The sequence below is a fragment of the Cordyceps fumosorosea genome, assembly GCF_001636725.1.
Source record: "Cordyceps fumosorosea ARSEF 2679 chromosome Unknown scaffold_10, whole genome shotgun sequence".
Classification (NCBI taxonomy): Eukaryota; Fungi; Ascomycota; class Sordariomycetes; order Hypocreales; family Cordycipitaceae; genus Cordyceps; species Cordyceps fumosorosea.
The window spans coordinates 275,306-293,014 of NW_017387310.1; the positions used below are offsets into that span (position 1 = coordinate 275,306).

General features: G+C 56.6%; 4 protein-coding genes across 4 annotated transcripts; 3 read left to right on the forward strand and 1 right to left on the reverse strand.

The window, feature by feature from the left end:
- Positions 1–2,956: 2,956 nt before the first annotated feature.
- On the forward strand, positions 2,957–5,352 carry ISF_04578 (subtilisin-like protease; the record flags this gene model as incomplete). Its single annotated transcript, XM_018848184.1, has 2 exons — positions 2,957–3,454; positions 3,535–5,352. The coding sequence occupies 2 exons, from the start codon at positions 2,957–2,959 to the stop codon at positions 5,350–5,352; spliced, it is 2,316 nt and encodes a 771-aa protein (XP_018704518.1).
- Positions 5,353–7,030: 1,678 nt separating this feature from the next.
- On the forward strand, positions 7,031–8,065 carry ISF_04579 (Concanavalin A-like lectin/glucanase, subgroup; the record flags this gene model as incomplete). Its single annotated transcript, XM_018848185.1, has 1 exon — positions 7,031–8,065. The coding sequence occupies one exon, from the start codon at positions 7,031–7,033 to the stop codon at positions 8,063–8,065; it is 1,035 nt and encodes a 344-aa protein (XP_018704519.1).
- A 137-nt stretch (positions 8,066–8,202) lies between these two features.
- Positions 8,203–13,101, reverse strand: ISF_04580 (small oligopeptide transporter, OPT family; the record flags this gene model as incomplete). The annotated part of the gene is made up of 5 exons (XM_018848186.1): positions 8,203–10,231; positions 10,302–10,756; positions 11,755–12,324; positions 12,367–12,516; positions 12,649–13,101. 5 exons carry the CDS (start codon positions 13,099–13,101, stop codon positions 8,203–8,205), a joined length of 3,657 nt encoding a protein of 1,218 aa, XP_018704520.1.
- Positions 13,102–13,902: 801 nt separating this feature from the next.
- Positions 13,903–17,683, forward strand: ISF_04581 (NACHT domain protein; the record flags this gene model as incomplete). Its single annotated transcript, XM_018848187.1, has 6 exons — positions 13,903–14,011; positions 14,083–14,561; positions 14,647–14,775; positions 14,830–15,055; positions 15,109–17,483; positions 17,645–17,683. 6 exons carry the CDS (start codon positions 13,903–13,905, stop codon positions 17,681–17,683), a joined length of 3,357 nt encoding a protein of 1,118 aa, XP_018704521.1.
- Positions 17,684–17,709: the final 26 nt, after the last annotated feature.

Consider the following 17,709-nt stretch of genomic DNA (forward strand, 5'->3'; position numbering starts at 1 on the left):
GGTTCGCCAGCCGTGACAAGTACCTCCAAGTTTCAGGACAGTCCAATGGTTTTATATATAAAAAAGAAAAGAAAAAAAAAAGGACAAGAGAGCCAAGCTAAACGGCGGCTGGCGCACCAGGGTTTAAGTCGCGAAACGCTGGTCAGCACGGGTGGACCAAAAGCGACCAAATTAGGGACAAAAGACACGAGGAAGTCCGAGATGCGGGCAAGCGGGATAGGATAAGGTTAGTAGGCGGGGTTTCGGGGGACAAGTTCTGGGCGAATACGCAAGATCAACAGGCCAGTCAGGTCAGGCTGGCTCCAGCACGCAAGCCTTGGACCCCGAAGGGTACCCATGATGCTTTCCAGCACGAGTTGGTTTATTAGCTCATGGACTAGGCGAGTTGCTTGGCATATGACGGCGGGTCTGCTACCTAAATTACTAGATGGGCTGGACCAGTTACCGGTTGGCTTGGGACGAGCCGGAAGTGAGGCTGAGGCTGTCTGTCGAGTTGCCACCCGGCATATAGCATGCAGCACGACAACGGCATCGCAGCATCATAGGCATTACAGATTGCATTCAGAGGCTTTCCGCTGTGTCTCGGGACATTCGGTAGGCAAATTACTACCCTTCTATTACCTTGTCGGGCCAACATTGGTGGCGGCTCAGCTCCGCATACCACCAAACCCATAACTATACGCTTGGCAACCGTGTAGTTACCGTTTCAGTACATCAGCACAGATCTCATTTTGCCCGAGAAATGATTCATGTTTTTCTTGCTTTTGGTTTTTTCTTTTTCTTTTGCGGACTTCGATGGGCAGTGGGGATTTTCGGGGCGATTCATAGCACCCGGGCCCGAAAAGTCAAATTGCTCGGCCGCAGACCAGCAGCCCGAGCCATATCCACCAGTCAAGTCACAGCGCGTTTCCGTCGACTAGCTATTTATAGTTAGTATAGATGGGTGTCTCTGGCGAAGCAAAGTTCCGCGTGGCTCCAGTTACTTTATTAAGCACTGATGTACGTTGTACGCGTATAGAAAGATGGAAAGAGAGACACCACGGAGAGAGCCCACCACCACCTTCAAGCCACAGGCCGGCGCTAGCTCTGTCCGAGAGAGAAACAGAACTTGCTCATCACTGAGACGCTAGTCAATCTGTAACCATCTGTACGTATGTAGGTACAGTAGGTGCCGGATCGCGGACATCACAGGCCCCCGGATGATTGTCCTTTGGCTTGTGAACGGATAACTAGCGGACTCGATGGCCGCGTATGCTGGCACTGATAACTTGCGGACATTAGCCCCCTTGTTCCCCGTACGTGTGCTACGTTGATGAAATAAATACCCGTAAACTAAATCAGATGAGGATGCAGGAACACGCATCTCGCGGAACACGCGGTCGGGGAGTAAGATGACAAACGCTGGTGGTGACCGCTACTCCGTAGTTCCCCTCACATCACAGCCTACCCTGTACCTTGTTCTCGCGCCACCATCAGGATCCGAACCCGCATCCGAACCCGAAGCAACATCATCCAGCGCGCGCCCACAGAATGCAAGGATGGCTTTTGTCATTCCTGCTGCAAGATGTGGCTGCTGAATAACCATGTGCAAGTAAACACAATTCGCCGCGGAGTTGCCACTGATGCTCGGTCCTGTTGGGTCTAGATTTGCGACAATGCTACGGGCAGAGCAGGTCGCGGTCGATTCTCGCTAGAACCTCCACGACACATTTTGTACGTCTCGCAACAAGGCAAATTTTGCGTTGCGTGTCTGGTGCCTCGCCTCGAGCCGTCGGACTTGAATTCGGCCAATTCTGCATCCTAGAAAGACTACGCGAATAATTCGTCTACGCGACTCTATGCCGCACCCAGTATGCATAAAAGCCATACATGCACTTGCACCGCAACCATGCTATGCCTATGAATTCGCTTCTATTCTATTGTATGTTTCATGTCGTATCGATACTTGAATAGACCAATCATCTCGTCATCGGCTGGCTATCGGCGAGGGGCTGTCCAATAGGCCAAGTCAACTACCGCAGTGCACAAGGCAAAGCGTCCGACGTCTTGCCGTGCATACATAGTTTTTAAACTGCATTACATCTAATCCATGCCGGTACGTTGCCGATCTGTCATGCTATTTCTCAGCCTTGCCCCAAAATGAGCGCTCTCGACCAGGTACGATCGGCCACTTCATGCAGCGCCATAGAAAACTCCCGGGCAATCTATACATGATTACGTACCAAGTCAGTCTCGAGTGACTTATTACTTCATGTAATACTCTCATCTACACCAGTCAGTTCCTCTTGGCCACTGCCGTATGCAACCCTACCTTTCGACTCAGCATAGCTCGGCCGAGCCTCGCTTCTTAGCTGAACGAGTTCGCAGTTGGGACAAGATGCCTTGGGCACGGTATTGTAGAAAAGATCATGCTATTTGTCGAGCGAGTAAGACAGCCTCAGCATTAGACTCACCTCCGAAATTTCAGCCAGTTTGGCCGAGCCCATGGCTGCCATTGGTCGCCGAGCTGATCTCATCATTAGCCAAGACAGTATGTAGTTGTCGACAGAGTCCCGCCAAGCAGCAGGATATAATTTTATTCGTCAATGGGTGATGTGCAATTATGACTCGAGAAGTAAGGAAATGTGCACTTGATAGCCTCTTTTTCTAAATTACAGTGCTGTTGCTCTGAATCGTATGAATGCTCTCGTGAGAGGGTGCGTTGTCGTAGACATTGGAGATGTGGCCGTATCCTCTGCAATGAGATAATTTCCCATCAGATCGAGAGATATATAAATGATGGCCAGGATCCCCAAACCTGTCTAAGCAAACCAGATTGGATCTGCAATACAAGGCCACATCCCAGAGGTTGAAAAAGGCCTCTACTGCTACCCGGTTGTTGCACCACTTTCCATCAAATAGCCGCACATTCCCAACTTTGCCGTGGAAGAGTTAGCTGTACAACAGCTAAGAAATCATGGTTCGTCCTTTGCTATCTACCCTCCTGTGGCTTGCCACGGCAGCCGTCTCCTCGCCCGTGTTGGCCGCGACAAACCAACCCCCAACAGACAATGGCAGCAAGACCGTTGCCAATTCCTTCATCATTGAGGGCAAGACTAGCCAGGACGTGGAATCTCTTGTCAAGACAGTCGAGGCAGCGGGCGGAAAGGTGCTTGAAAAGTTTGACTCTCCTTTCTTCTACGGGCTTTCTGTTCAGGGTGAGATGGACGTCCGGGCCCTCGCTGCTGGGTTCAAAGTGTGGGAGGACGAAGAGATAGGCTTGGAAATCGGAGACGAGGCCCCGAAGCAGGCAGGGCAGAATGAGAAAAAGACTTCGCAGCCTGATGCCCCCCAACAGCACGAGGCGAGGGACACCAAGGGTGCCCTTTGGCCCAATGCCATCACGCATGTTGACAAGATGCACGAGGCAGGGTTTAAAGGCGAAGGAATCAAGGTCGCCATCGTCGACACTGGCGTACGTTACCCCCCCTCCCCAAAGACAGAAAAACCCATCCCCCCCTCCCCGCCTCTGATACTCACGCGAGATGACAACAGGTCGACTACACACACGAGGCGCTGGGCGGCTGCTTCGGCAAGGGCTGCAAGGTAGCCCTTGGCGACAACTTTGCCTCCGGTGGCACCCCGGGCGACCCCAAGGACTGCTACGGCCACGGCACCGCCGTCGCCGGTATGGTCGCCGGCTCCTCCTCCTCCGGCTACCTCGGCGTCGCCCCCAACGCCACCCTCCTAGCCTACCGCGTGCTCGACTGCAAGCACTCCGGAACCTTCGGCGGGCTGCTCAAGGGTTGGCTGCGCGCTGCCGAGGACGGCGCGCATATCATCGTCTCCTCCACCGGGTGGGAGGGCGCCTGGGCCGACAGCGCCGTGTCCGTCGCCGTCGCACGCATAGCCGCCAGCGGCGTCGTCTGCGTCAACTCGGCCGGCAACTCGGCCGCCGCCGGCGCCTTCAACGTCGTGAGCCCCGGCGCCGGCAAAGACGTGCTCTCCGTCAGCACCTTCTCCGAGAAGTTAGTCGGCGACGGCTACGCCTCGCTGGGTCCCTCGTGGAACCTCGATGTCAAGCCGAGTCTCGGCGCGCCCGGCATCGACGTCCCGGTGCTTTGGCTGAACAACACCTACATGAAGCTGAGCGGAACCTCGTACGCGGCGCCGTTCGTCGCCGGCGTCGGCGCCCTGGTCGCCGAGGCGCTGAGCACCGGTGGCAAGGGCGGAGCGGTGCCAGCAAAGATTGATGCGGACGCGATTCGCCACCGGCTCATGTCGACGGCCAAGCCGCAGCAAGCGTCCTCCGGCTCCGGGCTCGCGTCCGTCATCCAGCAGGGCGGCGGGTTAGTCGATGCGTGGAACGCCGCGCACGCGACCACGCTGGTTGAGCCCGCCAGCCTGGCCTTCAACGACACTGAGCACCGCGTGCCCTCGCTGAGCCTCAAGATCACCAACACCGCCGAGAAGGAGGTCACCTACAACCTCTCCAGCCTGCACGCGCCGACGCTCAACACCATCGAGTTCAGCTACGCAGACCCCAATCCTCTCCAAGCGGAGCGCGTCGACAAGGCCGCCGCCGACGTCAAGCTCAGCCAGGACTCCCTCACCCTCGCCCCAGGCAAGTCGGCGACCATCAAGGTCACCGCGGCCGATCCGACCGGCCTCGGCTTTGGCGAGCCGCCGAAACTGCTGATCTGGTCTGGCTGGGTCGTGGTCAACGGCACGGACGGGACCAACCTGAGCGTGCCGTTCCTCGGTGCGGCCGGCTCCCTGCGCTACATCAACAGCCTCGCGGATGCCAACCCGCAGCTCCGGATCGACGGGCCCGACAAGGAGCCGGTCCCCGCCGACACCGAAGCCTTCATCCTGAAGAACCCGCCGTCGAAGGGGCAGCTTCCGGGGAAACCCGCCTCCATCGCGCAAGCGGATGCCGGGAAGACCGTCTCGCAGATCCTCGTCTGGACATACATCCCGTTCGGGTCCCCCGAGGTGCGCTTCGACATCGTCCCGCTCAGCATCTGCGCGTCGTCGTCAGCGGGCGAGAACTGCGTGCCCGGCGGGAACCTGACCGAGTTCGGCGGCGTCAAGTCCATCGGCCAAACCACCTCCTCGCCCATGCGCTACCTCGGGCGCCACTCGGCCAACAACGACGTCACCCTCCGCTGGGACGGCAGCTACAAGCCCGGTCAGGGGGCTGCTGCTGCTGAGGTCCGGTACGTCCCTCCCGGGAAGTACCAGCTAGCGGTGCATGTCCTGGACCACTTTGGCGACGCGGCCAACGCTTCCCACTGGAGGTCGTACAACACCAGCGAGTTCTCCATCGCGTACGAGCACAACATCAAAGGCAAGGCAGCGCCGACTCTCTAGTTTGCCGTCTTTTATTGACAACCGTCCAGGCGGAAAGAAGAATGACTCCAAGGCCTGCAAGCCAAGGCGGAAATGAAGAAGGGGAGGAGCTTGACGCAGGGCGAGTGTCCGCAAGACAAGGCCAGCCTTTTGGCATATTACGACAGGATCGCGCGAGCGACATGGGCTCCATACCAAATACAGTGATTTTTCAAAATATTTCGCGTTAAAATGTGATGGTGCTACTTAAATCGTGCTCCTACATGCGACATTTCCTACAACGGGAAATGAAGTCGGCGAAGATATTTTCGACAACCCCAATGCCCCCGGCTTGCCAAGAAAGGTACACCAACTTTTTGTTATTAGAGAAGTTACGGATATATACATCGTCACCAAGTAGATCTCCGAGCTCCGAACAAGAGCACGAGTTAACGAGTTAGTTCTTGGCATGACCCAGTTGATGCCGCCACCCCCTAGTTATCCCCCTTATCCGCTCGGGCTGATCCAAGAACCCGTCAGGCCGCCGTTGCTGCCCCGATTCAGACGCCTCTTCGGTTTCTCTTCCCTCTTACATAGTTAGCTCCCTCTCCGGCCTGGCCAACTCACCCCACGATGCGAGTAACAACTGGCAACTGACATGCGCAACTACGAACTCGGCGTGAGTTCCGAGATACTCGTGCGAGGGAGGTAGGATTCGGAAATTCAGGCGCCGGCTTCAGCCCAGCCTTGTCTTGCTTGCGGCCCGGCTCGAGGGCTCGAGGGTCTCACATTGGCGGCCCAAGCTGCAGCAAGGCTGAGCCTGAGCGGCAAGATAAAATTAGAAGGAATGAGTACTGAGGGATTTAGAGTATATAACAAGCTTAAATGAGCTTGAAGAAATGAGTGCATGGAGATTATTCGATGATTTGCTAGGATGAAGATCCTTTGCGTATTTTCTTTTTGCAACAAGTCAGCGTCCTTAGTGGCAAGTCTTGACAAGTCAACTAACTAGTTACTTCAGAATAAACTTGTTTCTTTTTGAGTCATCCTATGCATGTCTTTGCTTTCGTTGCTTGCCTGGCAGTTGGTTCCCAGTTCTGGAATAACCTTGTCTCATTTTTGAAACCTTTTTGCTCATTCAAGAATCCTATGTCATTCGCCAAGCCTCATCACATGGCATGTCACATCAACCAACCAACATTTTACATTGCGCCGAGAGCCCCCTGATAAGAGGACAAAGAGCGCCCGTGGCAAATCTAGAGTGGTCACATTCTTAAAGTCGCCTCTAGATTGACCATTTCCTGAAAGGGATGTCTTGCCTTATCGCGATATCAATCGGCACTCGAACCGAGATGTCCTCTTTGTTCAAGCCACGTTATTTCATCCCGTCTCATCCAGATGTTCACCAGGATCTTCCCCTGATCCACCACCCCCATCACTTGAATGATTTGTGTTTGACGCCATGTGATGTTCTCTTTGAGACAAATCTACGCCCCCATCACTTGAAACCGTAGTGCTGATTTATCTGCAACCTTCACCACGCCCGGCCAACGGGTTGTCAGCCTTGTTTCTCATCTACATCCGCCGCCAAGTTCGATGAGAGAGACCTACTGGCAGTATGTGTGTGATTATTAAAAGGCGCCCAAAGCATGTCTGAGGCGGGCGCTTACTATCATTTCAAAAAAAAAAAAATGGTACAAAAAGGCACGGCCGGCTGCTCATGAGCCGCAACTGGACTCGAAAGGCCAAGCATCCGCAGTACACCTCCATCTCAGTCATGCCTGCGTACACCAAATCACTCGTCGCCCTCCTCGCGGCCGCGGCCAAGTTGACCTGGGCCCAGGCCGTCGTCGACGACTTTCAGTGCGACTGCTACGTGAACGACGGCGAGCACCCGGCCTACTACCGGAACCACAGCTTCTGGGACTTTCGCTTGCTGCCGATTCGCCCCGGCCAACCCAAAGTCATCCCAGACGTCGCCGGAAATCTCCACGCCCACCCGACCTCCTCCCTCTTCAGCGGGCCCAACCCCTTCACCGACTTCTGGTCCGTCCAGCAGTGGCCCAACAACAACCAGACGTTCCCCATGGTCGTCACGCGCAACAACCTGTACATTGAGCGCGACCCGGACGGCGGCCAGGGCAGCACCTTCATGACCATGCGCACCTCGCGCCTGCCCGGCTTCCAGACCGCCGCCGAGCTGCAGTCCATCAACAGGGTCGACCACGCCAGCATCCGCGTGCGCGCGCGCAGCCACGGCGCCCCGGGCGCGTGCACCTCCGTCTTCACCTACCGCGGCGCGCCGCTCCTGCAGGACGTGCAGGAGGCCGACATCGAGATGCTCACGCGCGAGCCCGACGCCACGCAGGTGCACTACACCAACCAGCCGTCGTACCGCACCGACGGCACCACCGTCTGGGGCGCCTCGCACGCGGCCGCGCTACCGGGCGGCCGTCGGTGGTCCGACTGGCTCACGCACCGTCTCGACTGGACGCCGGGACGCACAACGTTCAGCGTCGACGGCGTCGAGGCGCACACGCAGACGTTTCAGGCGCCGCGTGACCCCAGCTTCGTGCTGCTCAACGCGTGGAGCGACGGCGGCGTGTGGACGGGGCAGATGGCGGAGGGAGGTGAGGCCTTCCAGAACGTCCAGTGGATCGACATGCTGTACAATATCCTGCCAGCCGGAGAGCGGTGCGACAGGAAGTGCAGCATTGACAGGTCGCCCCAGGTCGGCAAGCCCGTGCCTGTCTAGGAGACGCGCCGTGAGCTCCGGGTCAATTTGATGCTACGTGGGAGGACAGAGGTGTATAAAACAATCATGTTTATTTCAGAAATTGGGTATAGTTTCGTCACAGATCCAAAACGTATTCAAGCAGCAACATTTCATGCTCACCATGTCTCTGGCCCGAACGTGCCATTCTTTGGTACTGTCTTGAGCATTGCCGCATATCTCGCATCGAGGGTGTTTTGTACAGCGACGTTACCCCACCACTGCGGTATAGGTACACCTGGGAATGTAATGGCAAAGAAGATGATGACGGTGCTCAAGATCAAGCCTGCGTCGAGAGCGGATGCCGTGATGTAGTTATACGTGGTCCACCAACCGTTCCATCTGTTGTGAATCCACTTGTTGAAGATGAGGCCGACAATGGCCCAGGACGAGAAGCTGAGCGGCGTCGCCGGAGGGAGCCATGCCATGGAGCCAAACATGATGGGCGCGTTGAAGTGGCGGAAGAAACGGATGCCTGCTTTGTGGGCGAGGAGGTAAAGCAAGACCGGGAGAGCGACGCCCGCGAGCCAGAACCAGTTGAAGTGGCTGTACATGCTGCCAACGCCAAACATGCGCTGCGGCCCGATGACACCCCATACGATACTTGAAGAGAAGAATGCGCGGCCGTTGGGGCAGGTGAAGTGGTCTTTTTGGTGCACCTGGCATGCATCTTCAATGTTGCCGAGCGTCCAGTTCATGACCGCGATCTGCACAAAGACGGCCCAGATGGTGGGGATCACCTGGCACCAAAATGTCACCTTGGGGGGAATCTTCATGTAATGGCCGAGCTTCAGGTCGCTAGAGTACGTCTGCGCCTGGCCGAGGGTGATGACGCTAAACACTTTGAACATCATGACGCCGATCGGCCGGCCCGGGATCATGAAGCCGGCTAGGAAGGCGGAGAGGACGTTTAGACTAATAACAATGTTGGAAACGGCCAGGATCATGGAGCTGGGAATCATAAAGATGACCGCCAGGAGAAGCGAGACGAAAAACGCCCACCAGGGGAGCTGGGAGTCGTATGCGAGCACGGTAGCTAGACCCAGGGCGAGCGAGAGCAGGAAAAGCGCCCCGTACCACCAATCGGGGGCCTCTTGGTACCTTTTCATGAGCTTCAAATGAACATCTGGCTCTTGATTGCGTGAGGAGCGGAATCGATGCCAAATCTCCTTGCCGTGGTGCAGGCTCGTATGCACCAGGGTCGACATGAGCGCCGCGAAGGAGAGGCCGTAGTTGAGTGCCAGCGCGGGGCTTAGGAACAGCGGCGAGTACCGCTTGTAGCTCTCCTCGTCAAATGTGAAGCCTGGGCCCAGAATATTGTTCACCGTGTAGCCTTTCTGGGTATTGTCGTACACCTGCGAGGTGACCAGCGGCAAATACTTGGACCACAGCGCCCCGGTGTAGGTGATGCCGACGATGGGCAGCAGCATGAAGCATACCAGGCCGACCAGCGTGTTGACGTGCGCGTGCGTTGGCGCGAGTAGCGGGTTGGCGAGGTACGCCGTGACGTACGTCCAGTCAAACGTGATGGGTAGCAGGGAGAGCCCCGAGTAGCCGCCAAAGAGCTGGTTCACGACGACGTTGTCAGGTCGGATCCAGGTCGGGAACGAAAAGACAGACAAGCCCTGGAAGACGACGGCCGGGAGCCAGTAGTACGCAAACATACCCGCCGCGGCCAGGCAGAACCAGCTGTACCTGCTGATCCGCCATCCGTTTGCGCTCGCCCCGCCGCTGCCGCGGTCGTGCAGCGCGTACATGAGGATGGTGCTCGAGAACTGTGCCGGCCACAGCATCGCGGCCGGCCAGACGAGGAAGCGACGGAATACGCCGGCGAAGGCGATGCCGATGAGCTGCGAGCTGAGGGTGAAGAGCAGAGCGAAGCCCCAGCCGAGGTTGCGATCGTAGAAGGGCTTGCCCTGCAACGCGAGCAGCGCGTCGGTGCTGTAGGCATAGCCAAAGGTGACATTGGCCATGAGCGTAACGACGGTGTGCTCCTTGATGGTGAAGGGGCCCGGGTTGAAAGTCCATTCAAGGCCGCCGCCAAAGGGGGCCTTGAACTTGCGCGTCGGCACCACGCGCGCCCAGAAGCAACCAATCGGGTAGACGAGCAGCTGGACGATGATGGCTGGGAACGCAATCGCCGGGCTCCTATTATAGTGGCAAGGCCGCGACTGTTAGCAAGTTTCTTTTTTAGCATACGGGGACGCCGGTATTCTACCTCATGCTGAGAAACATGTTCAGGCCTGCGCCGAGGGTCACAAACAGCATGCCCAAGATCCAGGCGCGGACCGTGTTCGCCACCTCCCCGCCGTCCGTGTTGCGCACCGCCGCGCGCACCTCCTCGTACGGCGACTCCTCGTGTAGGAGGGCGGCGTCGTTTGTCTCGGCAACCATCGCCTTTCGGTCGTCGTCGCCGGCGAACGCATCATCAGGGACGGCGTTGGGCTTCTCCGTCGTCGACGGGTTCGGTTCGTTTTCGCGGGCTTTTTGCTGGGACTCGCGGGAGGCGCCTCGGGCGACCTTGAGCGTCTCGTCGGACGGCGCCTCGATCAAGGACTTGTCGTCGTGGACGGCGCTGACGACGGTGGCTGGCGCCAGCGCAGCCACATTGTCGGAGATGGGCTTCGATTTCATATTCCCGGCTGATATGTGGCTCTCAACGCTTGGCACCATCTAGTGCATCAGATTCTTTCGAGATGGGGATTCTAGGTCGCTAGTAGTGAGACTACTGCCGCATTCTCTGCCTCGTTTCTTCGTGGCTTCGTCCATGGACAGTTGCTGGAGTATTTATTGGCAAGCCTAGGTACCTGTTAGTCTCGATGTAACTGCCGGCAGACGAAGTAAGTGCTGACAAGTACGGATATTGGATATTGCTGCCCCAATGCTTGTGGGGGCCTTCACATGAACAAGCAAACAAACAAACCAGATTCACTAGTCGCGCGGAGTAGGGATCCGTACTTCCGAGTTTTCTTGAGCAGCCAATTGCTACCTCAGCGACCAGATTGAATGGATCTGTATTGAATAATAATGTAATAATAGACAGCAGCCATGTCTTCTAAGTCTTATAGGCCAGGTTGGTGTTTGTGGTGTTTGGGATTACTGTACATACATTGGTACAGTCCGCTGCGGAGAACGTGCGCATTCTGCCCCGCTTCTTCTGCCCCCACTCTTGCTTGAAGGCTTTTCTCATTTCGAATTATCTGAACCTTGACCAATAAAACATACAATCTTGGGTCTTCGTCCAGGCTTGCATTTACCACTCGCTTCCCGCATTCAAAAGAATTCATTCACAAAGCAAATAGCTCAGCGACCTCCACACCATACCCAGTGCCCCGCGTAGCCCGCCTGCAGGCCCCCATAACGACACACCCGTTTCACCCCACCAGCGACCAATATCAAGCTCCCGAACATATATTCCTCCAGGTCGAATATTGACGCCAAACACAAAGGCCAATATCGACAAAATAAACCAGAATGTGTCTGCTGATGGGTCTCGGTAGCCGCTTCATTGTGCTAGCTCAGACGCGGCCTGGAAATTGCCTCCGTATCGTCAATAGATCGCCTCCGACGATGCGTCGGACATGTTCGTGTCTTCGTCGTCAGTTTCTTCATCAGACCTGAGGAGACTGACTTTCTCTTGTCTTCCCTCCCACGAGGAATCGATGGCATACATGAACGGCGTCCGGCCCTGTCATCCTTGGAGAAATGTCCGGCTGCGGCCTCGCCCATTCGCCCTCCCTCAGTAGTCTCTCGGCGAGGCCAGACAAATACGTTTCCTCACGCTTCTCTGGCTTTTGCTTTGGGGGGTCCCAGCCGACTCTACCTGCAGCGTACGATAGAGGCGTCCTTCCCTGCTGATTCTTCACGTCGGCCTGAGCTAAGCCCCAGGCCAGGAGCCGGTCGATGACGGCTGCGTCGTTGTGCTGCGCAGCGTACGACAAAGGTGTCCTTCCGTGACGATCGCGCTCGTTGGCATGGACTAAGCGCGTAGCCAGGAGTAGACCAACAACAGCTTCGTCGTTCTCCTGGGCGGCGTACGACAGTGGCGTCCTTCCGTCAGAACCTGCCGCATCAAGATCGACAAAAACTGTACCCCGTAGCAGCCGGTCAATGACAGACACGTTGCCACTGGATGCAAGGTACGAAAATGGCGTTCTTCCACAATCATCCCGCACATTAGGGTCGACCAGGCTCGAACTTAACATCATGTTTATCATGGCCGGGTCTCCGTCCATCGCAGCCTGCGCTCAAGGCGTTATTCCATCTTCATCCTGTAAATTGACATTGGCCTGGCCCAGTGTTAATAGCACCTCGGCGATAGCTACCGCCATGTCCGTTTTGAGATGCCCGATATCCTTAGTAAACCGAACATGGCCCATAGCATGCTGCAATGGCGTCTTTCCATTATCATCCTGCTGATCAACATCGGCGATCTAATGCGTAGTCAACATCATTCTAACGACATTCGCGTCGCTTCCTATTGCGGCCCAGTGAAGGGGCGTTTTTCCTCCGCGATCCCGGGAGCTGAGGCCAACCTGGCCTATAGCCAGTATCAACCGTATTACGGCATCGTTATCATGCTCCATGGCATACGACAGCCGCGTTCGACCTTCGTGATCCCGAGAATTAACGTTGACTATCCCCGATTCGAGGAGTTTCTCTGGCAGGCCTGCAACATCTTCCCACTCCCACTCGAATCCCACGGCGTACGACAATGGCGACCTGCCGACCTCGTCACGGGCATCCAGGTTCACCTTGTGTGGTGCGTTGAGGAGGAGCCATGCCACGCGCCGGTTACCCTCGTCTACTGCCCATCGAAGCGCGTTGTAGCCGTGGCACACGGCACCGGGCATGCCGGGCTCGTTGCTAGGGTGGTCGCCGGGGTGAATAGAGGGTAGTCGACGTGCTACCTGCTCATTCCCATTTCGTGCGGCGATCTCAAGCGCGTCACCGATATCTGAGGCATTGCGGATTAGTGCCTTGTTGACCGCTTCTAGTATACCGTAACGACTGCCCATGCAAGCGCACGCTCGCTGTTGCCATGCTAGATTAAATTATCAAGGGCTCTGAAGAGCCGTCGGCAGGTGCGAGCAACCGCACTCACATCCTTCAGTTGAAATAACATGCTGTCCAGTACAGCGCCAAATACCCTCGCCTTCCCCTCAGCTGTTCAAAGAGGAAACAGCGCCTTCCACAACGTATGCATACCCAACTACAGCCCGACTTGCAGTGACATGCCATGACGTCAACAGCACCTCCTGTCTACATTCTCTTCAGCGCAATCATGACCAGTCACATTTCTGTCAAGTTTCCTTTGGAGGACGACGCGCGCAAAGGACAGTCCAGTGAATAATGGTGAACCCGTAAGCGCTCGCTGGTCGACCACTAGGATTGGTTTAAGGGTTGTGGTGTTGTCGAGGCTACGAAGACTGAGTCTGCATGTGAAGAACGCGATCCCCGCACGAGCTGATCACCGGACTCATCAACATGTCAGACAACATGCTTCTGGACGCTCAAAGTGAAACGGTCCAAAAATACCCGCCTGCTTCCTACCAGTAGATGCAAACTTATGTAAAATGCTTAGTCCAGCCTGATCTGCGGCCCGGCCCGGTGAGGCTGGTTTGTAGGACGGTTACCCTGCTGTAGACAGCGGCTGGAGGAAATATTACTGGTTTTACTTGATACCCCTGACAAGGTGCAGAATTGGGGTCGAACTAAGCCATTCGCGTTGCAAATCATTTGTTGAATGGCAGCGAGGCTCCCCCCCTTCCCACTGAACATGCTTCGATCGTCGTTCCTTGCCGGAAATGTCGCACAAGATGACGGATAAAATACACAAACGCCAGCGCTTAAGGGTTGCTCTAGAAGGCTTGTTCAGACGACACGTTCCACAACCTCAGCAGGCCGATGCGGCTAAACCGCTCCAGGGTAATCCCTCCCATTCAAGGCAAGAACACTCACTCATTACACAGTCTTTGCAAACCTGAGCGCTAATTAAGTCATCGATAGACAAGTTTCTAGCAATAGTATCACGACTGTCGGTGCTTCACTAGAAGAGGTAGCCAACGTCGTCACCGAGGATGATGCGCCGGCCAGTCCTGTCCTGTCACCCGCGGCCAAGCATCCGGTCGCTGCGGCGCACTGCGATGAGGAGGAGCACCTTGAAGCAACGGCCGCGCCTGACAATTCCCGCTCCGACATTTGGAGCAAGGCTTTCCATGAAGCTCTCGAGAACATGGGTGATGAGATGGACGGCGCCATCCTGGCAGGCAAGAACGCCGAGCGCATGTTTACTGAGCTGCAGCAGCTGGGCAAGCAGACCGAGAAAACTTCTGCCGCCGTGAAAGGGATTAAAATACTGCATTCCATCAAACCGTCCCTAGAGAACCTCAAGTTCGTGCTCGAGGTTGCATCTCCCCTGGGGGCCATTCATCCGGCTGCCTCGACCGCGCTAGGTGTCGTGAAAAGCGTCACGGCGGTAAGTATCCCGGGAGGCTCTGCTACTAGCAATGGAATAATGACAATAAAATAGTAGTGAAATTGTTTGGCTAACGATGATGCAGATTGCGGTCCATCTCGCAGCCGCGGAAGCCGATTTCGCCAAGCAAATTGCGGAAATGCTGGATCAGATGCAGTACATCAATGCCTGTGACACATTGGGCCAAAAGATGGACCAAAAGGGCATTCATCGCGTAAGTTGATTTTTTACGGCAGGTGAATTGTTCGGTCTTGACACGACAAAATAGGCCCTGGTGCTGGTATACCAGAAACTCCTCGAGTTTTACCAAGCCGCCTACAACATTGTAACCAAGAAAGGCTTCGCCTTGGTGCTACGGACAATGATAGCATCGGAGCGCCTCCCCCAGATTGTGAACGAGTTCCTCAAGCAAACCGAGTTTCTGCAAAAGGTCATCGGTGCAGCGACAGCGCAGATTTTAAAGGACGTGGAAGACATGGTCTACGAGCAACAAAGTACGTATGCTGCAAATACCGGTGCTGGCATGTCGCAAACTCACAGTCTTCAGTCTCTATTTGCTTGAAGAGGGAGAACTTGAGCGATCAGGTTCGATATCACAGAGACTTGCGAGAGCTCACAGCCTATGATGCCTGCGAATACCTCGAGACGGACCCGCGTGTCGTTCGATGGTACACGGACGACAACTGCCAAAGCCTCGCGCTGGTCGGAGACACCGGCTTCGGCAAGACCATCTGCATGAACTTTCTCGTCGAGTTCTTCACGCTGCGAAACCAAGGGCAGGTCGTCCGCCCAAAGCTCTGCTACTACTACTGCCGCGACGACAGCACGGGCAACTGCACCAGCATCCTCCGTGCCCTCGTTCTCTCGCTCCTCCTGCAGCTCGAGGGTCTACAGAAGCCCTTCGTCGAATGGTACAAGAGCGTCAAGCGGGAGCGCGGGACCCCGGACCCTGCGGCCGATGTAGAGTGGCTCATGGACTTCCTCGAGGGCACCGTGGCCTCGCTCGACCGGCCACTGCTGCTCGTGGTGGACGGCCTGGACGAGTGCCCCCGGGAGTCGCGGAACCGGCTGGTCGGGTTCCTCGCCAGGCTGGCCGCCGATAACAAGCAGCTCAAGTACCTGCTCTCCTCGCGGCCGCAGGAGGAGATCCTGGCGCTCCTGAGCGGCACGGAGCTGCTCCATCTCGGGCCGGACCTGAGGCGCGACGCGGCGATCGTAAGCAGGCTCGTCGAGGTGCACCTACCGCATCTCTCCGAGGACGTCAAGTGCTTGATACGGGAGCGGCTGTCGCCGCTGGCGCAGGGAAGTGCCATCTGGATCCAAATGACCATTACCACGATCAACGCCAGCGGTATCAGGGCCGAGGCTCGGATGAGGGAGTTTTTAAAGGATCTGCCGCTGCCGTCCGAGCTATCCACGCTCTACAGGCGCATACTCGATCGCCATACCGCAGACAACCAAGAGAGTAGGGCTCTCGCCCGTCTCGCGTTGAGGTTTTTGGCGGCCACACGCCGCAATCTCAGCATAAGTGAGCTCACCTGTGCCGTGACCGTGGGAATCACCGCCGAGTCTGCCACGACAGTGTCCGACGTTGAGAAGTTCATGGACTGTCAGCGGGTCATGGGTATCATCCAGCCCTTTGTCAGCCAGGTGGACTTTCAAGATCTGAAGAAGCGTCAGGTACGGCTGGTGCACCAGTCAGTAAAGGAGTTTATCGTTGCAGACAGCCAAATAAACGTGTCCGGCGCAACGCAGCCGAGGCTGGACATCGTTGGCCGGCGCATCGACGAATTGGAGCGGCCCATCCTGGATCTCTGCATCCGGTACTTGCTCCTCGATGACATTGCTGCCCAGCCCTTGTTTTCACAAAGGCAAGTCGCCGTCATAGAGCTTCCCCAGGAGGCAGACCTCTTCAGCGATGACGAGTGCCGGCAAAGCTTCACCCTAGACTGCACCTGGGACACGTGGGAGGAAGACATGAATCGCTATGATCCGACGGAGCGAGGCTTTGGGGAGTTCTTTGTCTACGCGGCGTCCTTTTGGATCGAGCACTTGGCCCACGTTACGCAGGAGCCGCTCCCGGCGGTGGCCGATCTCGAGAGGCTGTGTCGTGCCGGGTCGCTTCGACTCGACAACTGGACTCAGCAAAGCTGTCGTCCCGGATGCGCCATCGTGGCCAGGTACGAATTTGACGCCGAGCTATACGATCCGTTAGCCATCGCGTCACTCTACGGCTCCGATGCTATCCTCCACCACTTGCTCAGGAACGCAGACTTCAGCACCGACAGCTACCTTCCCGACTCGCCGCTTGCCGCAGCTGATCAGGTCCTGCAATGGGGAAGCCTGTCAAGATTGCCGATCCTGTTTGCGCACGAGGACTTCAATGACCAGATGCACGCGCTCGACTTCTTCCGATTGGTGATGCGGCAGTGGAATCTCGTGGAGGCGCGTCACCATGACTGGGATCAGGCGTTCGACCTCGTCGACGAGGCATCCGACGCGATGGTGGCAGGCCGCTGGGGCAACGAGCTCCTCTGCATCGCGGCGAAGAGGGGTTGCATGCCTATCTTGCAGCGGCTGATGGAGGCGGCCCGGCGCGACGCGAAGCTCCGCGACGAGCTGTGGCGCGCGCCGTGCCGCGGGGCAACGAGCGCGGACCTGCGAGGTGCGCACCAGTCGGTCGGCGCGGCCGTCCTGGCGGGACACGCCGAGGTCGTCGAGTACCTGCTGCAGCAGGACGGCGTTGAGGCGCATGTCAGACACGTCAACGAACGAGGCGAGTCGGTGCTACAGCTCGCGCAGAAATCGGGGAACGCGGTCGTGAAGGGGTTGATTGTCGGCTATCTCGAGAAACATGCGGTTCGCCTAGCCTCAGCCGGGGATGATGCATCGGCGCTGGCGGCAAATGACCCGAAGGGACTCGTGGGCATCACGTCAGGCAGTGCGACAGGAGAAAAGATGTGTGTGCCTGTAGCTGGTGCGAAGTCGTCTACAGAGCGGGGTCTTATGGACGAACCGCGAAAGCTACTGAAAGGAAAAGGCACTTGGTGACGAAGAAAATGGAGATGGAAACTTGTTTACAGCTGAAGCTCGAGGCGTTTTCTGTATACAGCGTGTTCTAGATGTCGTACATGTTTGTACATTTGCG